Source organism: Bombyx mori, chromosome 28 (genome assembly GCF_030269925.1).
Source record: "Bombyx mori chromosome 28, ASM3026992v2".
Lineage (NCBI taxonomy): Eukaryota > Metazoa > Arthropoda > Insecta > Lepidoptera > Bombycidae > Bombyx > Bombyx mori.
Window position 1 is genome coordinate 9313245 of NC_085134.1, and position 22272 is coordinate 9335516.

At 38.2% G+C, this 22272-nt stretch overlaps 2 protein-coding genes across 2 annotated transcripts in view; one reads left to right on the forward strand and one right to left on the reverse strand.

Moving 5' to 3' along the window:
* glv4-like (gloverin 4-like) overlaps window positions 1–22272 on the forward strand; it is a 223310-nt gene that overhangs the window by 174118 nt on the left and 26920 nt on the right. The gene's annotated exons all lie outside the window — the stretch shown is intronic.
* On the reverse strand, window positions 2322–12084 carry LOC101741289 (uncharacterized). The gene is made up of 2 exons (XM_004924287.5): window positions 12037–12084; window positions 2322–3377 (listed from the first exon to the last, which is right to left on the reverse strand). Exons 1-2 carry the CDS (start codon window positions 12046–12048, stop codon window positions 2490–2492), a joined length of 900 nt encoding a protein of 299 aa, XP_004924344.1. The 5' UTR covers window positions 12049–12084; the 3' UTR covers window positions 2322–2489.

The following is a 22272-nucleotide window of genomic DNA, read 5'->3' on the forward strand; positions in this document are numbered from 1 at the left end:
AAGCCAGAGTTGCTATAACCAACATCAATAGGCCATCTCCACTATTCTCGGAATCTCGCCTGCTTTGTCCGCATAAATCTTTTTTTTTTAGGCTTAGATAAAAGTGGACGATCTCACAGCCCACCTGGTGTTAAGTAGTTACTGGAGACGATAGACATCTACAACGTAAATTCGCCACCCACTTAAGATATAAGTTCTAAGGTCTCAAGTATAGTTACAACGGCTGCCCTACCCTTCAAACCGAAACGCATTACTGCTTCACGGCAGAAATAGGCTGGGTGGTGGTACCTACCCGCGCGGACTCACAAGCGGTCCTACCACCAGTAATTACGCAAATTATAATTTTGCAGATTTGATTTTTATTACACGATGTTATTCCTTCACCGTGGAAGTCAATCGTGAACATTTCCTGATTACGTATTTCATTAGAAAAATTGGTACCCGCCTGCGGGATTCGAACACCGGTGCATTCAACACGAATGAACCGGACCTCTTATCTTTTAGGCCACGACGACTTCAAAATTTACTAACCCCTTTACATCTATTTGCAATGTGAGTCCGTCCCTGTGTCGTCTGCCAATTTGAATTCAACCGAAATAAAACAAAGCCGCTGGACGCAACTTCTCGGAATCCTCCAAGAAGTCCACTGAAAAAATTTCAGTAAATTACCACCATTTTACTGAGATTATATTTCATCCCATATCATCTCATCTCATTTCATTTCATTTCATCCCAGTTAATTAATGTCTCAAATTAATCATCTTCATTTCATTTCACTTCATGTTATCATTTTCCATAAAAATATCCCATATTATAACATCTCATCTCATTTCATTTCATGCCATGTTTCATATTAATCAACTTAATTTCATTTCATAGTATCATATTTCATAAAATAAAAAATATATAGAAAAGATTAGGCTGTATGGTATGATATCCTTTGCCTTATTTAACCTTTGCCTTATTTAATGATTCGCTTATAACGTTCATAATATTGTGAAATGTGTATATCATTAATTTAGGTACAGAGCCCTATAAAAGTGCCTCAGTCAAACAAATCAATTTGCGTTAGGCAGCGGCTTGGCTCGGCCCCTGGCGTTGCTGAAGTCCATTGGCGACGGTAACCACTCACCATCAGGTGGACCGTATGCTCGTCTCCCTACAAGGGTAATAAAAAAAAACATAGTATTAGTACATATGCTACATGATTCCTAATACCCGATGACAGATGCCAGCCACATCCTGCGTCTCTGTTCAATCTAAAACACTATCTCTATATATTAATACGTGAAGCACAGATTTCGTACCCCTTTTTATAAAAATAGCGCGGACGGAGAAGTATGAAATTCCTACACTTATAGAGAATATAGAGAAGGAGTGCAGAATGTTAATATATTTTTTTTTATTATGCAAAAAAAATACATTTAATCAATGACCTTTTATACATAAAATATCATTGCATTTAATCAATAAAAAAAACATTTATTCACCAGCATATATTTGACGCAACACATTTATATATACTTTTTGCTTATTGTCAAACTTTTGTTATTGTTTAAGCTATGTGGCCAAAATGAGAATAGATTAATATTGTTTTTCTTTAATATTATGTGTAGTCTTGGCTAAATCTGTGATTATCTAGTATAATAAATACTCTTTAACATGAAACCCATTATAATTTTCAAACTTATAATTTCAATTAATTATAGTCGAATTTCCAGTACTGGGGGACCACTAGCACAAATAAAAACTTCGAATCAAAATAAGCGCCTCAAACACAACATTTACGCAAAGCTCGAATGAGGTTAAAAGCATCAACAAACATAGTTAAAATTCTGCCCCAAATGCCGTACAGTTTGGTCGAAGTAATTTGCCTTCAAGTTTCAGGGACGTACCCCATTCCAGAGCTTTTTATGGCAGTTTCAAAAAGCGCTATATGTTAGTTTTTTTTTCCTCTGCTTTCTGCGTTAACAACGGTTTGCCTGAATCTCCTCGTAAAAGAGATTAAATGTAATTTTATGCTTGTAATTCCAGCACCATTATTTGTCGAATATCCCCGATTTTGTTTTTATTACGCTCTTATTAGATTCATACGTATGTTAGTATGTATGTTTGTAATGGACTATTACCACAATAGGATGGTGATGTCGCGCAACCTTTGGTTTTTCTTGGTTGAGTCCTATAAGACATTTATAAGTAGCAGTGTAGGCGAATACCGCCATTTCCCTTATTGCTGCAACGGATCTACTTTAAGCTCTTACCTAAAAGCTTACAACAAATAATATACTGCTGCAAAGGATACAAAAAAGAATAGAAAAGGGTTTCAACAAATCATTTATAACAACAAACAGAAATAATCAGTTATAACAACAACAACAACAACAAATTATTTACAATAAATAAATCAACTACAACATGACGGACAGTTGAAAATGACTTAAAATTAATCAACAAATATTTACAAGGCACATAAGGGAACATCCAACGGCTTAGTGGCCTTTGTGATGGATGGTTTTGTACACAGGAATCTTAACTGGGTAAGGCTGGGGTACGTGTACCGTTACGGTCTTTTCGACTTTGATGGGCACGTGTTTCTCTACAGGATACGGTATATGCTTCACGACTGGGTAGGGTACAACCTTTTCTATTGGAATAGAGATTTCGGTCTCAACTGGCACAGCGACGGGCTTGTTCACGGGTATTTTGACTGGATAAGGTTGGGGTACTCCGACTAAAATTGGTTTGGGCACGTTAATGTGGATAGGCTTGTGAACTGGGAAAGTGACGTGCTTGTAAAGGGGTACTTGGACCGGGCTTTGGATATCTGTATGCTCTCCCACGGGAATGGCTTCCACGTGACCGCCATAATCGCCGCCATGGCCGTAATCATGCCCTCCATCTTGAAGAGTAAACGTCTGGATTTGGCCGCCGTATCCGTGACCGCCGTCCCCGTCTTGGCTGCTGAAATCACCGTGACCGCCCGCATCACCAGCGTACGCGCTTGCATCACCACCGTGGGAGAAACCCCCTTGACCGCCAAAATTGTGACCGCCGAAATCACCTTGACCCAATTGGTGTCCTGAATCGTGTGCTGCTTGAAGGTACGTGTCACCGCCAAAGTCTCCACCGCTGGGTGCGCCATGTCCAAAGATCTGAGGTCCCAGATTATGACCACCCAAAGCTTGAGCTTCAGTAAAGTCATGACCTCCTCCTTCCTGTGTTAAGGCTATTGTGTGTCCCTGGCCTCCTGAAAAGTCTTGGCCGCCGTATGCGAAATTTTGACCCCCGTTATGGCCCTGCTCATCTCCAGCAACTTCGTTGGAGTATCCACCTTCGAACCCAGCCTTGCAAGTGGCAACTGCCAGTAGCAAACAAATCTAGAAAGAAGAAAAACAAAACTTAAATGTTAGATTTTTGAGGATACGGCATTTATACCGCATTTATTCCTGTAAATAAATCCACGAATCTATAAATGTCGTGGATGAAGATGTCTAAATATGCATTTTACTGGTGATAGGACCTCTTGTGAGTCGGTGCGGGTAGGTACCACCACCCTGCCTATTTCTGCCGTGAAGCAGTAGTGCGTTTCGGTTTGAAGGGTGGGGCAGCCGTTGTAACTATACTGAGATCTTAGAACTTATATCTCAAGGTGGGTGGCGCATTTACGCTGTAGATGTCCATGGGCTCCAGTAACCACTTAACACCAGGTGGGCGGTGAGCTCATCCAACTATCTAATCAATAAAAAAATATATATATTAGTAATAGCCCAAAAACTGCTGCTCATATGTTTTTAAAATTGTGACAAAATGGGACAACATTAGAAGCGTAAGCTTTCAAAGAAAAAAAAACACCCCAAATTTTGTGCAAATAAGAAAATGGTTGGCGCAACAAAAAAAGGATTGAATCGAAAACCTCCGCATATTTTGAAGTCGGTTAACAGTGCCTCAAAATATCGTCTATTCAACGCAAACAAACACTTCTTTATACGTAAATACGGACTATGCAGACTACGACGACACATCAAGTGTCAACTCATTGTCACTTCTTAAATCTACTTTCAAAATACGAAAGGTAAAACAAGAAAAAAAACACACACAAAAAAAAATATCCTGACGGCACCGCTCTCGTAATCGCTTGTACAATACAATTGAGATTGCCCAGCAAATTGCCAATTACTTAGTGATACTTCTGTTGGACTATTTGCAGACGTTCCGACATTCACTCGAGTTGACCGGTTTTGTTTTGTTACCAGTACTACCTGACTGTTTGTTCTCTATAAAAATGAAACTAAATTTTCTAGAACTAAGCTAAGTCTGCAGGAGGTATACCTTTATTTACAATGAGAAATAAGGTTACCATAGGTTTTCAATAGGCCTATGAACATCACACAGCGAAAGCCCAAAAGGATTCACGGAATTTACCTTAATAGACTCACAACAAAAGGGGCCTAGTGTGAATAGGCACGGATTGCTACCACTATCCTGCTTATAGATGCCAAGCTGCCTGGCTCTAGCCTTAAAATAACTTGAATGTACACCAAACTGTTTTATTAACAAAAGTGAACGCAAGTGAATGTTTGAATTTTACCATTATCTTTTAATGTTAGTCGATCGTTAACAAAACCGCGAACCGGTTGCGATTAACTTCCAATCTAAGACGTCATCACGTATTGGAGATGTAAGCTTTTACCATCACCGTCCCGTCGAATATGGCCACGAAGTAGTAATCCGGCTTGAAGGAACAACAATTAAGTCATCGACTGAATGCATCAAAGTGACCAAATGAAACTTAGTGGGTCATGAACTCGCTGACTCATCTGGTGCAATAAGAGACATTTTAAATCAAAACACATCACTGCTTCGCGCCAAAAATAAACAGAACGCATCAGACGTGCCACTTCAAAATATTAGATCAACTATTTAAGAAAATTAGATTTCGTGTTACGAATTCCGGAAATAACATAACCGGTGCTAGGTCACGGCTGACATAATGTGAATGACCTGTAACAATTGCCATCTATTGTCCAAGGTTACGTAACTATTTTTTGGGAACGCATTACTGATATGACGTGGCCTAAAGGATAAGACGTCCGGTGCATTCGTGTTGAGCGATGTTCGAATCCCACAGGCGGGTACCAATTTTTCTAATGAAATACGCACTTAACAAATGTTCATGATCGACTTCCACGGTGAAGGAATAACATCGTGTAATAAAAATCAAAACCCGCAAAAATATAATTTGCGTAATTACTGGTAGTAGGACCTCTTGTGAGTTCGCACGGGTAGGTACCACCACCCTGACTATTTCTGCCGGGAAGCAGTAATGCGTTTCGGTTTTAAGGGTAGGGCAGCCGTTGTAACTATAATGAGACCTTAGACATCATCTCAAGGTGGGTGGCGGCATTTACGTTGTAGATTTCTATGGGCTCCGGTAACCACTTAACACCAAGCTGGCCGTAATCTTTGACCTCCAAATACCTTAAGTGACGTCATCACGCTACAGAAAAATCAGATACGCTCCTTTTTCATCAGATGAGCTGCGTGCTCGTTCAATAGCACTTTTCTACGCAATTGTACGGTTATATTGAAATAACGATTTAGATATCGGGATATTGGGTCAAAATTATGCAATTATTATACTGTTGGTCGGCCCTTGAAACGTGCGCAGATTTCCAAATCAATCCGACATCTTGAAGTCAGTGAAAATTACATAGAAATATATTATTATTCCGTTCGACAAATAAACACGGACCAAACTAATAAAAGCGTGTTAAAATATTTTATACAGTTCTCTTCGTTGAAGTCGGTTAAGAAACACAAAACACTCATTCACGTATGTTGTATGCAGTAATGACGCGTAATTATTAGCCCTTAACCGACAAAACATAGATGTCAGTTTAGCTTAAATTACGCGCGACCACAAACCACAGGTACTTATGTGTGGATGATCCTTATTCAGACGTCTTAAGGTCGATAATCGAAGAGAAAGGACTTGAAATTCGCTTCCTAGAGGCTTCCTTGGAGAAAGGTGTAAATGATCTTTATCGTGTGACACAATAATTTACAGGTAGCTCAGTGGTTTTATGCTTCTTTAAAGCTGTCAGTTCTTATGGTAAACCACTGGACTCATATACATAAATAGAGACTCTACATAAATAGAGACTGACTTATATACTTAAATACATGTAAATATATACGTATATAGTTAATAAATACCCAGACAAAGAGCAAACAAACTTGTTTATCACACGAATGTTAGTTCGACGTGGGAACCGAACCCACGACCCTAGGTGTAACAGTCAGGGCCCTTAACTACTGAACCACCGAGTCATATAGATTTTTAGAGCATTAATTTAATCAAAATAATATGTTAAAATAAGTTATGTAGAATTTAACGATTAGTATTCTTAGTGCGAGTTTTTTAACTTCTCGATCACGTAAAAGTTAACTCAAATTTGTATGGAGTTGGAACAGCGCCCCTGGCGGCAAACGAAGGAAAACTATTCTAAGTTCCATACAAATCTGAGTTAGATTTTACGCGATCGATTATCGATTCGGGACTAACATTGCCAATACAATTGAGATTCCCATATCATGTCTCAAAGTGGAGACTGTATTTACTTTACTACGTCCATTGTTTCCCGTGACCATTATAATAGGTTGGGGAAAAAGTCTTTTCGCATTATAGTATTTATGAACTTGTAATAAAATCTCTTTGGCTATACTATTTGTATCTGGCTGGTTTTGGCATCATTAAAAGTTTAAATTTTTAAGAAGATAATTCCATATTCAAATTAGGAAAATGTGTGATTTTGGAACGAAGTTCCTTACGGCAGGCTTGGAGGAGATAGGGATTTTGCTGATCGACCGAACTGAAAAAAATGTGATAGTAAAAACCGTAAGAAAAAGTCCGTGGAATAAGGCCTTGTTTTCCGCACAGCGATATTTCACCGCGCGATTTTTTTCTCGTAATTCTTTTTTTTTTTATATAGAACTTCGTTCCTATTCGGTATCCCACGACACCACACATCTTTTTTTATTTATTTTTCGTACTGTCAAGATGAGTGAATCTAATAAAGAAATTCGATACATTTTTTTCTAAAAATACACTTCAAAACATCGGTCATTGTTACTATAGCTATATGATAACACCCCGTATACATAATATTTCTCTTTAAAAGTTTTAGTATAATTATTTTTACGTTTTTAATTCGCCGATAAATCACTGAAGTACCATTCGTGTTTGGGCTTCGTATGCTCAAGAGAGCTCAAGGTCGCCTCTGAACAATAAAACAATTGATGTTATCGATCTCTATCGACAGTATTATACACATATAGACACTCCCAACATAAAATCTTTCTAGAATAGTACAATCTAAGCGCACCGGTAATTTCGGCCAATGTTTTATTAATATTATTATATTCAGTGGCAGCAATAAAACATAGCCTCGATCCACTAGCTTTAAACTTAATGTTCAATTCGTCTCCATGCCTTTCTAAAAAAAAATTAGCAATTGTTGATGTAAATTTTGTAACATTCACTTAATAATATACACGTAACTGATGTACTACGTGTTCATATGAGTCATGTTTAAAGACATTAAACATCAAATTGTAACTTTAAATATATTCAGTTAACAATCATATTAGTATAACACCGGTCACTCACATTCGCACGAATACGCAAACCCGCAAGTGTAGGACGACATTTGCAAATGATTATGCAAAGTTTTCGCTGCATTCGTGGTTTTCCAAGCTGTGTCGGTTTTTTATCAGACATCAAAGCGCGCGAACCGCGATCCTTCGCGTAGTCTCCCACATATCCGTGTGACCAGTTGCGTCCAGGATTGCGAAGGCAACGGACGTTTCGCTATTTTCATAGATCATGACGTCTACTTTGTAGCGTATCTTCATCAAAAGAAATACCATAAAAACAGCATGGCTGTTAATGATGTCTGGGAAAAAATTCAAAACTCTTTTTCTCTTCAATGTTCTATTGACGAATTAAAAAGGAGGAGAAATTCGTGAGACATTCGTAAACAAGTGTAGGAGGAAGCGCAAACGGGTTCGCAAATTGAGCACCGAACCCATTTGCACAGCCGCTAAGTTTGCGAATGAATTTTTGGCGGCCCTTCACATGTACGAATGTTTGCGCGCATGTCAGTGGCCGGCATAACAGTCTCTCCGACGCGAGTTCTTGTTAATGCGAAACTTTTTCCTTTTGTTTTTTTTTGTTCTCAAAAAACGTACGATATTAAGTGATGAATTCTTTCAGAATGTGAAATCTTGTGCCTTGAGTCGCGGTAGATATAGGCTGGATGTTATGCTTGTATGCCTTAAAATAAATGAAACCATTATGTCCTCGAATTTAAGTAGACAGTTAAAACGTAATCACATTTTTAATATAAGCTTAAATAAAAACACGTTTTTATTTATTTACTACCTGACCCGGCAGACTTTGTAGTGCCTCAATCGATAAATAAAAGACCTAAGCTTTTGTATAAAATAAACTTAAAACAAACAAAAGGAATCTGTCCGACGGGCGACACATCAAAGGAAAAACAAAATTGTTATTTTTATTTAATTCCCAGCATTTTCATATTTATCTACATTTTAAACCTTCTCTGGACTTCCACAAATAATTCAAGACCAAAATTAGCCAAATCGGTCCAGCCGTTCTCGAGCTTTAGCGAGACTGACGAACAGCAATTCATTTTTATATATAGAGATGAAGTTGTCGTAGAAGGCTAAGTAAGATACCTGGTGCATTCGTATAGTGATGCGACTATGCCGGGATTCAAATCCCGTAGACCGGTACTAATTTTTTAAATCAAATACGTTGGCTCTTGCTCGCATATTACTTCCACAAAATGAAGGAATCGTGTTATTAAAACCAAATCCGTCAGAATTAAAATTGCCATAATTATTGGACAAAGACCGCGAGACTCAAGAATGAATGACCCCATTCACTTTATAATGAGCGCGATGAGTCTATGAGCTTCGGTGACCACTTATCACCAGATGGATCTTGACATTATTAGGCAATTAAAATAACATATCTATTTGTGACAAATATTCATTATTATTCACGCACACCTAGCTTACTAAGTAAAAAATCAAGTCGTGATGACGTCCAAAGTCCGTAAAACTTCTGATTTCGGTCAATGAATTAAAAATTCGCTTCAAACCGCTCTCGATGTTAAGTGAGCCGTAACGAATTGTAATATAAAACGGAAGTAACGCTCCGATGCCTCGAATTATGCCATTGACATTACCATGCCAAAAATAAGTTTTATATAATGAAACGGTAACATTATAATCGCTTGGTTGAAGCAACGTCGGGAGAGATTGTAAGGCATTTAAAAATTGAATTAGGTAATTTTCTATCAAATATGTTTTTTGTAATCTTAAATGAACAAGCGCGCCATTAGTGGACCAGATGTTGAGTTTTTATTTTTATTTATTATTATTATTATTGCTTGGATGGTTGAACGAGTTGACAGCCCACCTGGTGTTAATAACTGGAGCCCATAGACATCTACAACCGTAAATACGCCACCCACCTTGAGATATAAGTTCTAAGGCCTCACTATAGTTACAACGGCTGCCCCACCCTTCAAACCGCATTACTGCTTCACGGCAGAAATAGGCGGAGTGGTGGTACCTACCCGCGCGGATTCACAAGAGGTCCTACCATCAGTAAGTTGATGGAGCCCACAGACCACATAGACACCAAGCAATCCGCGAGGATCGGGATCATCTGTAACCCGAAGCTCAACCTTCTGTATGTTATAGGGAGACCTCGTCCAGAGACGGGAGCATTAGTTGTTGACTTCGAAGTCGATTGAGAATACGGCCCGCTTAATGATGAGTGGTCACCGTTCTAGGTCTCACTTACGGTTGTGGATTCCTTTCTACTACACGCTTAGTGTAGCTTCTGTTTGCGCACGTTTAAGAACAAGATATCATAGCCATATTAGAGCGCATGAGAGGCGCGGACATTAGCTTTGAAGTTATTGAACTGAAAATTTTGGTCTTCGTTGCCGAAACCGGCTTGGTACCATGAATGAATGAATGAAATACTACACGCGAAGGCATATGACCTAGACTAACCCATATCTAATCTATCAATATCAAATAAACTATAAAACAATTAGAAGTGGCTGATGGATTTTAAATGAAAGATTTAATTACATTGAAACTCGAGAAGTCGCTTCTAATTGTTACTAAGGATTAATTTACACTTTTACTATTACCAAGTCTTGAGTTATTTGATAGCTGTATACAGCTGATTATTGTATAGCTCATACTGCATACGTGAAAGCATTAAGTCGTGTAATAATGAACCGACAACTGAAAAATGATTGGTGATGTAGGCAGCGGCTTGGCTCCGCCCCTGGCATTGCTGAAGTCCATGGGCGACGGTAACCACTCACCATCAGGTGGGCCGTATGCTCGTCTGCCTACAAGTGTAATAAAAAATAAAACTACCCGCGTATCTAATCGTATCTACTACACCTCCCAATTCAATTTTATTACTGACTAGAAAGCTTGTTTAAATATTTTTGAAGCCGCTATTAGTCACACATCACATTCATAGTACATATTCTTTGAACGAGGAGCACTGCTGCTTGATATACAGGTTTTATCACCTAGTTCAAGCACAGATACAAAATATGATTGTGTTTCTACTTCTATGTTAGCAATAAATAAATAAACAAAATATTTACTTCGATCAGGAAATCACATTACCAGGACAACTTTAAAGTTTCTAAAGACAATGTCGGAAAATAATTTAACGCCGGAAAAAAAAAACTCAAAATTTAAACAGTAAAAGTAATCTTAATTGAGTATAAGAATCGCGAAAAATTAAAAAAAATAATATTCATAATTTGCGTTTAACTGTACACAAGTCAATGGCAATCTATAGTCGTACACTCGTCGACACAAGTTATTTAAATTTCAATTTTTATAAAGCAATTGTAATCAATACTCAGCTTTGGAAATGATGACGCTAAGCATATTTAGGTGTAGTGTACTTCAGAATATAACAATGAATTAGGTAGAGCGTACATTATTTTATTATCAGTGATCCAAGCGACTTCTTGCTATGTTAATACTGTATTTTGTAGTACAAATAGAATAAAAGACCAAACCCATATATTGTTTTTGATAAAACTTTTCGTTTCAATACGTCACCGCCCGGCACTGCCCTAGGCGATACAATATTAAACAACGCTATTTTATTCTTGCATCCTTTTTTAAAGCACACATCAGAGAGAGATAGGGAAAATGATAAGATTGTACAAAATGCGCTCATGCGCTCAAACTAAAACAAGTTGAAGAGTATCCGCCTAACAGGGGTCAGGCCAAATATTATCTCTTAGTAATCATAGCCAACATTCATCTTTGTACGCACTTCCTACTTTAAATTTAAAGAATAATTAAAATGATCTAATATTAATTCCTCAAAAGAACAAGTAAATGCCATATAATCCTTGAAAACCCATGGCCTTTTATTTATAATTGTCATTTGTTGAAAATTTGTGAATGCGTGAATATTTGATATGTATGTCAACTTACTTTGTTTTTCGGCTTTAAATTGTATGAATGGATTGAAATAATGCGATACATATCAGTACCAGTGATTAGAGGCAAGGAATATATACATTATCTTATGAGTACTAAAAATATGATAGGCTGTAACTAGTTTGAAGCCAATTGGTGCAGATTCCGAAAAAAAAATTTTTTTTTATTGCCCACGTTGGCAGACGAGCATACGGCCCACCTGATGGTGAGTGGTTACCGTCGCCCATGGACTTCAGCAATGCCAGGGGCAGAGCCAAGCCGCTGCCTACCTACTAAAATATACAAATTCCGCCCTAAAATCGAAGTTATGTCGCGACACAATGTCCAAAGGCACGGATCATGACGTTCAGATCATTTATTTTCTAACAAGATCAAAAGCTCTGACTTAATAATTGCTACGCGATATTTGTGAAGCGATAATATAATATATTACTCATGTGTACTCACGAATATCTTCATGTTCGACTTGTGTGTTGTCGGCGTCGGCAGAATTGCAATGATGCCATGCCGTTGATGCACTTACATTTTTATAGTGGCCCGGAAGTGAGTGTCGGGCGCGTAGAAAGGTGTCGCGGATTTATACAGAGCTGCTGCGTACACTTCGTTTCGATAATTTCGGGAATGTATATTAAAATTAATGTATTTTTGAGTTGCTATTTTTCGAATAACTGATTTTTGTTTAAGACAAGTTTTGGATTTTTTTTATTGCCTAGATGGGTGGACGAGCTCACAATCCACCTGGTGTTAAGTGGTTACCGGAGCCCATAGACATCTACAACGTAAATGCATAACATACAAATCATAGAGGGGGAAGAGGTCGACCGAAGAAGACATGGGTGGAGTGAGTTGCTCGCTCCGGACATTTTAATATTGCAATAATTGTTACGCTAGAGGAAGAGCGCCAGCTAGATGGGTTGACCAACTCAAGAAGGTGACTGGAGGCCAGATATGGGGAGCGGTACATATGGCGCAGAACCGGACCGAGTGGAGAAGATTAACATACAGTCACGATCCTCAGCATTGAGGGAACGACCAGAAAGAAGAATACCCATTGTAAAAAAAAAACTAATATTTAAAATAAAAAAAATCTAATATTTAAAAAAAAAGGACATGCCCACTTGCTTTTCTTGCCAGTTCTTCTCAGGACGGAGGCTAGTTTTTGTAAATTGGCGGTAGTTCTTTTTGACGTTCAACAAGTGTGTACTTTCTTTTATATGGAATAAAAACTTTTTGACTTGTTTTGATTTGTGAATGACGATACAAAAGAAAGAGGAGTGAGTGTTGAGATGACTTCTGATAGAGGAGAATGAAATAGAAAAATTCGCTGTGCCGACCCCACCTAGTGGGATAAGGCGGAGACAAAGAAGATGCAGATCATTGCGCTTCATATTTTTTCAACGCTATTACGAGCGGACGAACATACGGCGTAGCTGAAGCTGAGTAGCTACTGTCACTCATGGACATTAACAATGACAAGGACATGCCACTACCTACTGCTAAGAACTTTGTTTGGAACTCACAGGACTCTTCTCATCTGTCATCATTACTACGACATAAATATTACTTTCATTTATAATTGCTTAAAACTTCACATTCGCCTCAATGAACACAAATAAACTATGTCTTTCAAAGAATCTCCTATCTGGCACGTTCTAAAAGAAATCGTAAAACCCATAGACATCGTCAGCTTAAATACCGCCACCAACTTTAAAGCCAGTCTGAAGACATCCTCAATGTCCCATCGATATAGCTCCAGCCCTTTCGAAGTCTATAATAGAACATACACGCATCGAATTAGAAATAAATCTAAGTCTCAGTTTTTACAGTTCCGCAGCTACCCTATCATTTAAACCCAAAACGCATTACTGATTCACGGCAGAAATAGGCAGGGCGGTGGTACCTACCAGTGTGGACTCACAAGACGTCCTACCAGCGGTAAATTATAAGTGCCTTATTAGAATACATCAGTAATAAACCTGTTTATCATTATTAACCTATTTACAGTAATTAAAAAATATTCAAAATGTGGTATTTTATTGACGTTTCTATGTGATTCGGTTGTGGATTCAGTGGAAAAGGGACTAGGTTGTAGATTCGCGTCAGCGACTCAAATTCGGAATCTGGCTAGTTGTTTCTTCTTATAAAAAGAAGTCTTGTGATTATCAACGAAAATCTGACCCAAATACCAAAACCTTACGGCTTTATGTTATGTTTTTATTTTATTTTTATTTTTGTATTGCCCTTGTAGGCAGACGAGCTTACGGCCCAACGGATGGTCAGTTGTTACCGTCGCCCATGGATTTCAGCAATGCCAGGGGACAGAGCCAAGCCGCTGCCTACCGTTAAGTACTCTCCACAAGCCTCGTTTGAAGAAGGACATGTCATAGCGCTCGGGAAAGACCGTGGAGGGGAGCTCATTCCAAAGCCGATTGGTACGTGCACACATGTCGTCACAAAATGCAAATAATAAATAAAGTTGTTTAGTACTTACGGAACCCGGTCACGTTCTGCTGTGACTATCGCGAATGCGATGAAAAACGTCAGTATCTTGAGAGCACTTGCGCGGCATCTGTCGCATACGGATCTTACTTATACCCCATGTGTTATTCTGATCGTAAGCTTTTTGAGAAGTTTTATCAAAATCCGTCCAATAGTTTGGCCTTGAAAAATCAATCCGGCCATGCTCACAAATATTCGCGTTTAATAGCGCTAACAGGATTGACTCGGCGGTCCAGTAGTTATCGGTCCGGACTGTTGTGCCGAGGGTCGTGGCTTCGATTCCCATATCGAACAAACATTCTTGCGATGAACAGTTTTGTTTGCCCTTTGTCTGGGTGCTTATTATCTATATATGTATGTATTTAAACGTATATAACGTATGTATGTCAGTCTCTGGTGCCTATAAAACAGAATTATTATTTGGGATCGGATGATCGTGCGTGATTTGTTCCCAGTTATATTTAAATTAATACGTGAAGCAAAAACTTTGTACCCCTTTTTACGAAAATTGCGCGTACGGAGGAGTATGATATTTTACACATTTATAGACAATATAGTGAAAGAGTGCAGAATGCAATTTTTCTTAAATACGCATAAAAAATACATTTTAAATCAATAAAAGGAACATTGCACACACTACCATGTATTTGACACACATACGCATATTATATACTCTTTCGTTTATTGAATAAATGATTTTTTTGGTGTTTATTGTTTAAAGTCTGTGGTCGAATTGAGAATAGATTAATATTGTTTGTTTTTAATATTATTTGTCTATAGTGTAGCCTGGGTGAAATCTGTGATTATAGAAGTAAAGTCTTTGACAATAGAACCATTATAATGTTCAAACTTATAATTTAAATCAATAATTATTTATAGTCGAATTTCGACTACTGGACGGTCACTAGTTATTATTATTATTGTAGTGGCCAGTTTTTGAATATATATTTTTTATTGCTTAGACGGGTGGACGAGATCACAGCCCACCTGGTGTTAAGTGGTTACTGGAGCCTATAGACATCTACAACGTAAATGGGCCACCCACCTTAAGATATAAGGTCTCAAGTGTAGTTACAACGGCTGCCCCACCCTTCAAACCGAAACGCATTACTGCTTCACGGCAGAAATAAGCGGGGTGGTGGTACCTACCCGCGCGGACTCACAAGAGGTCCTACCACCAGTAATTTCGCAAATTATAATTTTCGAACAGCCTTATCCGGTCTATATATTGTCTTTAAGCAGATGCAGTATCCAAATAAACAGCAAGGTATATTTGAAAGACTGAGTTAAAAGTACCCATGCGAGCAGTGAAAGTAAATCTTCAAGTCCTGCTATGAAACTGGACCGGAATAGTCCGAGCATTGGCAAGTTAATTTATTTTACAATCACTTGATTTGCGACCAAAACGAAATAAAATATTATGTAGTTCTGCCCGAAAAAATGATAAAACACTAGTGGTCCCGCAGTAGTCGAAATTCGACTATAATTAATTGAAATTTTCTTTATAAACACTATTATGGTTCTATTGTGAAGCGCTATTACATTTTTTTAATATAATCACAGATTTCGCCAAAACTACACTAGAGATAAATAGTATTAAAGACAAAAAATATTAATTTATTGTCAATTTGACCACAGACTTTCAACAATAACAAAGTTTGACAATAAACGCAGAGTATATGTGTGTGTAAATGTGTTGTGTCAAATACATGGTAGGGTGTGTAATTATTTCTTTATTGATTTAATGTATCTTTTATGCATTCTCTTAAAAAAAACTAGCATTGTGCACTTCTTCTCTAAATATAGAGACGAAGTGCACAATGCTAAAATTTTTAGAGGATACTCTATAAGTGTGGAAAATTTCATACTACTCCGTCCGCGCAATTTTCGTAAAAAGTGATACAAAGTTTTTGCTTCACGTATTAATATATAGATACTTTAAATGTAGCAGAACTCCGATATAAATCACGTAATGCTTGAGAAAAATTAAAAACGTTACAAATATTACGTTATTCAGTATAGATTAAAATTAAGTACCTTTTATTTCCCTCAACAAATTTAAACTCAAATAAGGACTTAATTACCACAACGAAATACAAAATGGACATTCGCCAACGAAACAATGAACATAATTTAAATTTCCGAATGACTAAATCCAAAATTCCCGATTGCTTCAGCCAAATATCCTCCTAATTAAAGTTTCATTATCAGGAACAAACTAATGAATATAAATAAGACATTCTGATACAAAGGGAGAGATAATACTCTCGGTCAAATAGATTTACATTTTAGATGGAGCTTGAACGAGTCGTCTTGTACGATACGATTTATCGTGATATATTTTTAAGCTATTGCAGAATTTTTATCGCGGGCTTTGATTGCGACCGAATCAAGAAATTCCGTAACGAAATTAAAACCTAACACCCCCACTCCGCCTGCCATGTAGCTCGCGTTTAACACATTCACGCGTTGCGCTTGTGTAGTGTTTGTGAATAAACGCGCGGCGTGACGTTGCACTGCATGCGCATCATGAAAAGTCTGCCCATCTCTCTCTCTCTCTCGTGCGGTCTAGCTTATGAGTGTGAAAGGGACAGTTAATGTTTTGCTTTTGTTAATTGCTTATAAATATAGCGTGGTCTTATTTTATAATTGTTTTAATATCAATTTTTTTTTTATTGCTTAGATGGGTGGACGAGCTCACAGCCCACTTGGTGTTAAGTGGTTACCGGAGCCCATAGACATCTACAAAGTAAATACGCCACCTAACTTGAGATATAAGTTCTAAGGTCTCAGTATAGTTACACCGGCTGCCCTACCCTTCAGACCGAAACGCATTACTGCTTCACGGCAGAAATAGGCGGGGCGGTGGTACCTACCCGCGCGGACTCACAAGAGGTCCTACCACCAGAAACTATTTTATTTTTATTTTTTTCGTTTGTTATTAACAAAAGGGCAAACTTAAATTGGACATGAGTTTTTTTTTTACAGCAACCCAAAATCAAAGAAACGAAAAGTTCTAAAAAGCATAACTCCGCTATTAATTCCATTTTTTTTTTTAAAGCTTTAACCCTGAACAGCCCCGGGAGATTTCTTTATATTAAATTATGTCCTGACTAGGGAAGGAAATTGAGTTACCACTAATATTACGTCTACTATGTGTACTACGATGTCTATTGCGGAATATAGGCCTCCCCCAAGCCTTGGCACAATTACCGATTCTGTACTATTTGAATCCAACAGATTCTCGCGACCTTCAACAGATGACTTGATTACAGATTTTTTTACTGGTCGTCGGGCGTCTTGTGAGTCGACATGGGTAGGTATCATCACCCTTTTTTTTTTTTTTAACGCTGGGGAATCCATTTACGGATACCCGGTCGAGGGGGGTAACGGACCGGGTTATGTCGGACTCCGGCGCCTCCTGAGAGGAAGAAGGGGAGAAGAGAAGGGCCGATCACCCTGCCTATTTCTGCCGTGAAGCAGTAACGCTTTTCGGTTTGAATGGTGGGACAGCTGGTTGTACTATAAAAACGGAGACCTTAGAACTATATTATCTCAAGGTAGGTGGCGGTATTTTCTGGCTCCGGTGACCACTTAAAATCAGGTCGGCCATGAGCTTCGTTCACCCACATAAGCAATAAAATATATATATAAAAAAAAGATTATCGATCCACCTTGTGGGAGACCACGGTACTTCTTCCCATACCTACGTGGTGGCCACCTGAGATCCTTTAGCCCTAGCGATCATTGACTCTACAAGAACATTACATATTACAAAATCGTACTATAAAAACAATACGGTTCTAACTCATTCGGTCATTTGAATAAATTCTCACAATCTCACTTCTTGTTTAAAGTTTTTGGATTCGTGCCGAAACCAAACCTTTGGCTATTTCACGGTTGTTTTAGCGAATCTCATCGTGTAGTTTCGAACTTTGAGCTTTCTCAAAACTTTCGATAAAATAAACGTCTGAAATTTCATTGGTGGATCCCAAATCGTCTAGAATACATTTTAATAACATTATTTCGTTAAGTCGAAGTTTTTAAATTATTTTGTCTTGTTTATTTATTCTACTTTGTATAAATAACAGCAACAATGTACATACACCTTTTAAATGGTATGTAAAAAAGCGATAAATCAAAGGATCAGAGAACCACAACTTCTAGAAGGTAGAAAAGTGAAATTGAACCATAAAAACAGAAGGGTTTGGTTCAGAATTAAAACATGATTGCAAAAACAAACAAAAAAATTACAAATTTACGAAATTAAAAAGTACAATACATGTAAATCCCTACATATAAATATTTATTATACATACACATTCAAATCGCAGTCTGGCTAAACGTCAATAAAGTGAGAAGAGATTATCTTTTGTTCGCTAAATAAAAAACTTCAAAAGAGCATTTGAGATCCATACACATAACCTATGCCATTACATAACCAAATTCCCCATAACACCTAGAAGTGGAAGTCTTAAAGAATTAAAGTTGTTACTGGTGGTAGGACTTCAGTTTGAAGGGTGGGGTAGCCGTTGTAACTATACTTGAGAGCTTAGAACTTATATTTCAAGGTGGGTGGCGCATTTACGTTGTAGATTTCTATGGGTTCTAGTAACCACTTAACACCAGTTGGGCTGTGAGTTCGTCCACCCATCTAAGCAATAAATAAAAAAAAACCTTGAAACCTTCTAAGGTCTCACTTTTAACAGTACAACAGCTGCTCCGCCCTTCAAACCGAAACGCATTACTGCTTCACGGCAGAAATAGGCAGGGTGGTGGTACCTAACAACGTGGATTCACAAGATGTCCTATAACCAGTTAACCATAGGCAACCATCACAACTCAGCCCAGAATCAACATCCTAATTTTTTCGGAGTCCATAGATAAGGCAGATGCACAAATTCTGTTACAGTTCCAATTTATCAAGAAAGACTTCAATAGAGGTAAGATGATATACATCAGCTAGTCGAGTAGTAATAGAGAATAGCTGGCGTAGATGGATGGACACATCACATCCTGCCTGGTGGTGGCCAGTTACTACGAAGATCTTGACCAGAAACCGGAGACCTTAATCCACAATCACATCATATCAAAATAGCCATCCAACATTTTCCAAATACGTATTGTCTCATCTAGTCCAGTAAAAAAAGACCTTTGTAAATTAAAGAATTACAAGAACCAGTTACTTTTAAATATAATCAACTCTATATAGATACGACAGCCGGCCGTGCCGATATATATTTTTTTGTCTTTTAGTCGAGTTGTTTGTATGTCCCATTGATAGACTGATTGTGAGCTCGATAGAACATAACGAGGTTAAATTTAATGACAATTTTGTTACTTAAGAATTTTTCGTCTTCTGGGGCTCTACTGAGCGCAATTAGGTGGAAAGATTACTGGTGGACCTCTTGTGAGTCCGCACGGGTATGTACCACCACCCTGCCTATATCTGCCGTGAAGCAGTAATGCGTTTCGGTTTGAAGGATGGGACAGCCGTTGTAACTATACTTGAGACCTTAGAACTTATATTTCAAGGTGGGTGGCGCATTTACGTTGTAGATGTATATGGGCTCCAGTAACCACTTAACACCAGGTAGGCTGTGAGCTCTTCTACCAATATAAGCAATAAAAAAAAAGATTGATTACGGCCAGAATTTTTCGCATACATTAGAGGTATCGATCGGATGTTTCACAGCGCACAATGTAACACAATTAATAATGGGCTGGCGGGGTCAATAGCCTTTTGACAGTCTTTTTTTTTATTGCTTAGATGGGTGGGCGAGCTCACAGCCCACCTGGTGTTAAGTAGTTACTGGAGCCCATAGACATCTACAACGTAGACGCGCCACCCACCTTGAGATACAAGTTCTAAGGTCTCAAGTATAGTTACAACGGTTGCCCACCCTTCAAACCAAAACGCATTACTGCTTCACGGCAGAAATAGGCAGAGTGGTGGTACCTATCCGCGCGGACTCACAAGTGGTCCTACCGCCAGTAATTACACAAATTATAATTTTGCGGGTTTGATTTTTTTATTACACGATGTTATTCCTTCACCGTGGAAGTCAATCGTGAACATTCGTTGAGTACGTATTTAATTAGAAAAATTGGTACCCGCCTGCGGGATTCGAACACCGGTGCATCGCTTCAACACGAATGCACCGGACGTCTTATCGTTTAGGCCACGACGACTACTTAAAGGCGAGGAGCATGAATTCGGACAAAACAAGGTAGATGAGAATTAGTCGTAGAAAAATAAATATCTTATTTTTAGTTCATAATGAATTTTTACGATTCCGACGAGCACCCAAAAGGCTTCTCTTGAGACCCTATTTAAGAATTACCGGTAAAATAATAGAGCTTTCGCCGGAACACCCTTTTAAATACGTAGCTTTTAGTGTTCAAATTTAAAGGTTTTAAGCTCCACAAGGGAATAGAGAATGCGAATAAAATTAATGAACATGCTTTTTTTTTTTAAATCCCTTTAAACTTTCACTTAAGTTGTATAGACGACGGGTATTAATAAATTTGATAAATTGCTTTCTTTTTAAATTCCCTTTTCCTTCCCGATTCTTTGGTATAACTCTTAACAGAGATACAGAGTTCTAGCAATCATGTACTTCTAAAATCTATGCAAATATATATATGTCGACGCTTGAAAAGCAAACGTGACTAAGCGACAATGCGTGAACTTTACAGTAGACTAATTTAAAGTTGAAATACCTGAAAACAAAATTCTATTTTAACGAATCTAGCTGTAGTAGAGTCTAGCTAGTAGCTGTAGGATTGAAATGATTTTAATAGACCTAGAAATATATTTTTTTTGCGCATCGAATATGGTTATTGCCTATAATTTATGTACAAAGCAGTTATTGTCGCTTAGTCACCTTTGCTTTTCAAGCGTCAATATATTTTTATTGCTTAGATGAGTGGACGAGCACACAGCCCACCTGGTGTGAAGTGGTTACTGGAGCCCATAGACATCTGCGACGTAAGAGGTCCTACCACCAGTAATTGTAGTTTTGCGGGTTTGATTTTTATTATTGCACGATGTTATTCCTTCACCGTGGAAGTCAATCGTGAACATTTGTTGAGTACGTATTTCATTAGAAAAATTGGTATCCGCCTGGGATTCGAACACCGTTGCATCGCTAGATACGAATGCACCGGACGTCTTATCCTTTAGGCCACGACGACTTCGAAATAGATATTTCATTTTTTTTTTTGTTAGAACTGTTTCTATTTTAATACTAATTTGAAAAATAGCTTAGAGATGGCTCTGTCTAAACCTATATATATCTTCTGTTTTTGTTGTGTGTTATTACAAAAAAAAGACATTTCTGTATGTTTCAAATCAGCTAGATCTCCGACTTATTCAAAAACCTAAGCACTATAATAATTAGATACATATAAAAACGGTACAAACAAACACCAGTCCGCTATACACATACAGGTACAATAAAACACTTTTACTGGTCCACTGATATGCTTTCACAAAAGCTGAGCTTTCAAATCTTAAGGGAAAGGACTATTTGCGCGTTTATGTAAGTTTAATTTGGTCAGCTTTTGCGAATGTCCGTTGATCGTAACGTAAGAACAAGTATCAGGGCTAGCAATTATGACATAATGGCCTACTTTTTTTTTCCTACCTATGCTGATAGCCTTGAGAGGCTATATTAGCTTCACCCTAACATGTAGGTGAGCTCACGGGGCTCAAACCGAAAGTGTTGCTAACACTGGCCCTAGCAAGAGCAGTGCTTCGCAGAATCTAGCACCGGATCGGAAACGCGACCCATTGAGAAGATCCGGCGAGAAACTCCGTGAGCTGTGTCTATGGGTTAATTCGCTCGTCGAGCCCTACGTCGCAAGCGATGGGTTCAGCGAGGACTGTGACCGGTGCTTGTGGTACCTAAAAGCACCGTTAATGGATCAGGAGGATGCGTAATGATGTGTTTTGGGTGACGTCGACTATTTACTGTCTACAGGATCGGGTATGGGATTTTGCACTCTCTAATGAAAATAAATTAATTCCACGTAACTTCATAGAGAAGGTTCTTTGTGCTTATCTAACAATTTATACAAAATACAAGACAAGGCACTGTTAGTTCGTTCAGAATAACAATCTTGAGCAGCTGATGGTGACGGGCAAGTATAGGGAGATATAAACGTCCCAGAGGATGCAGT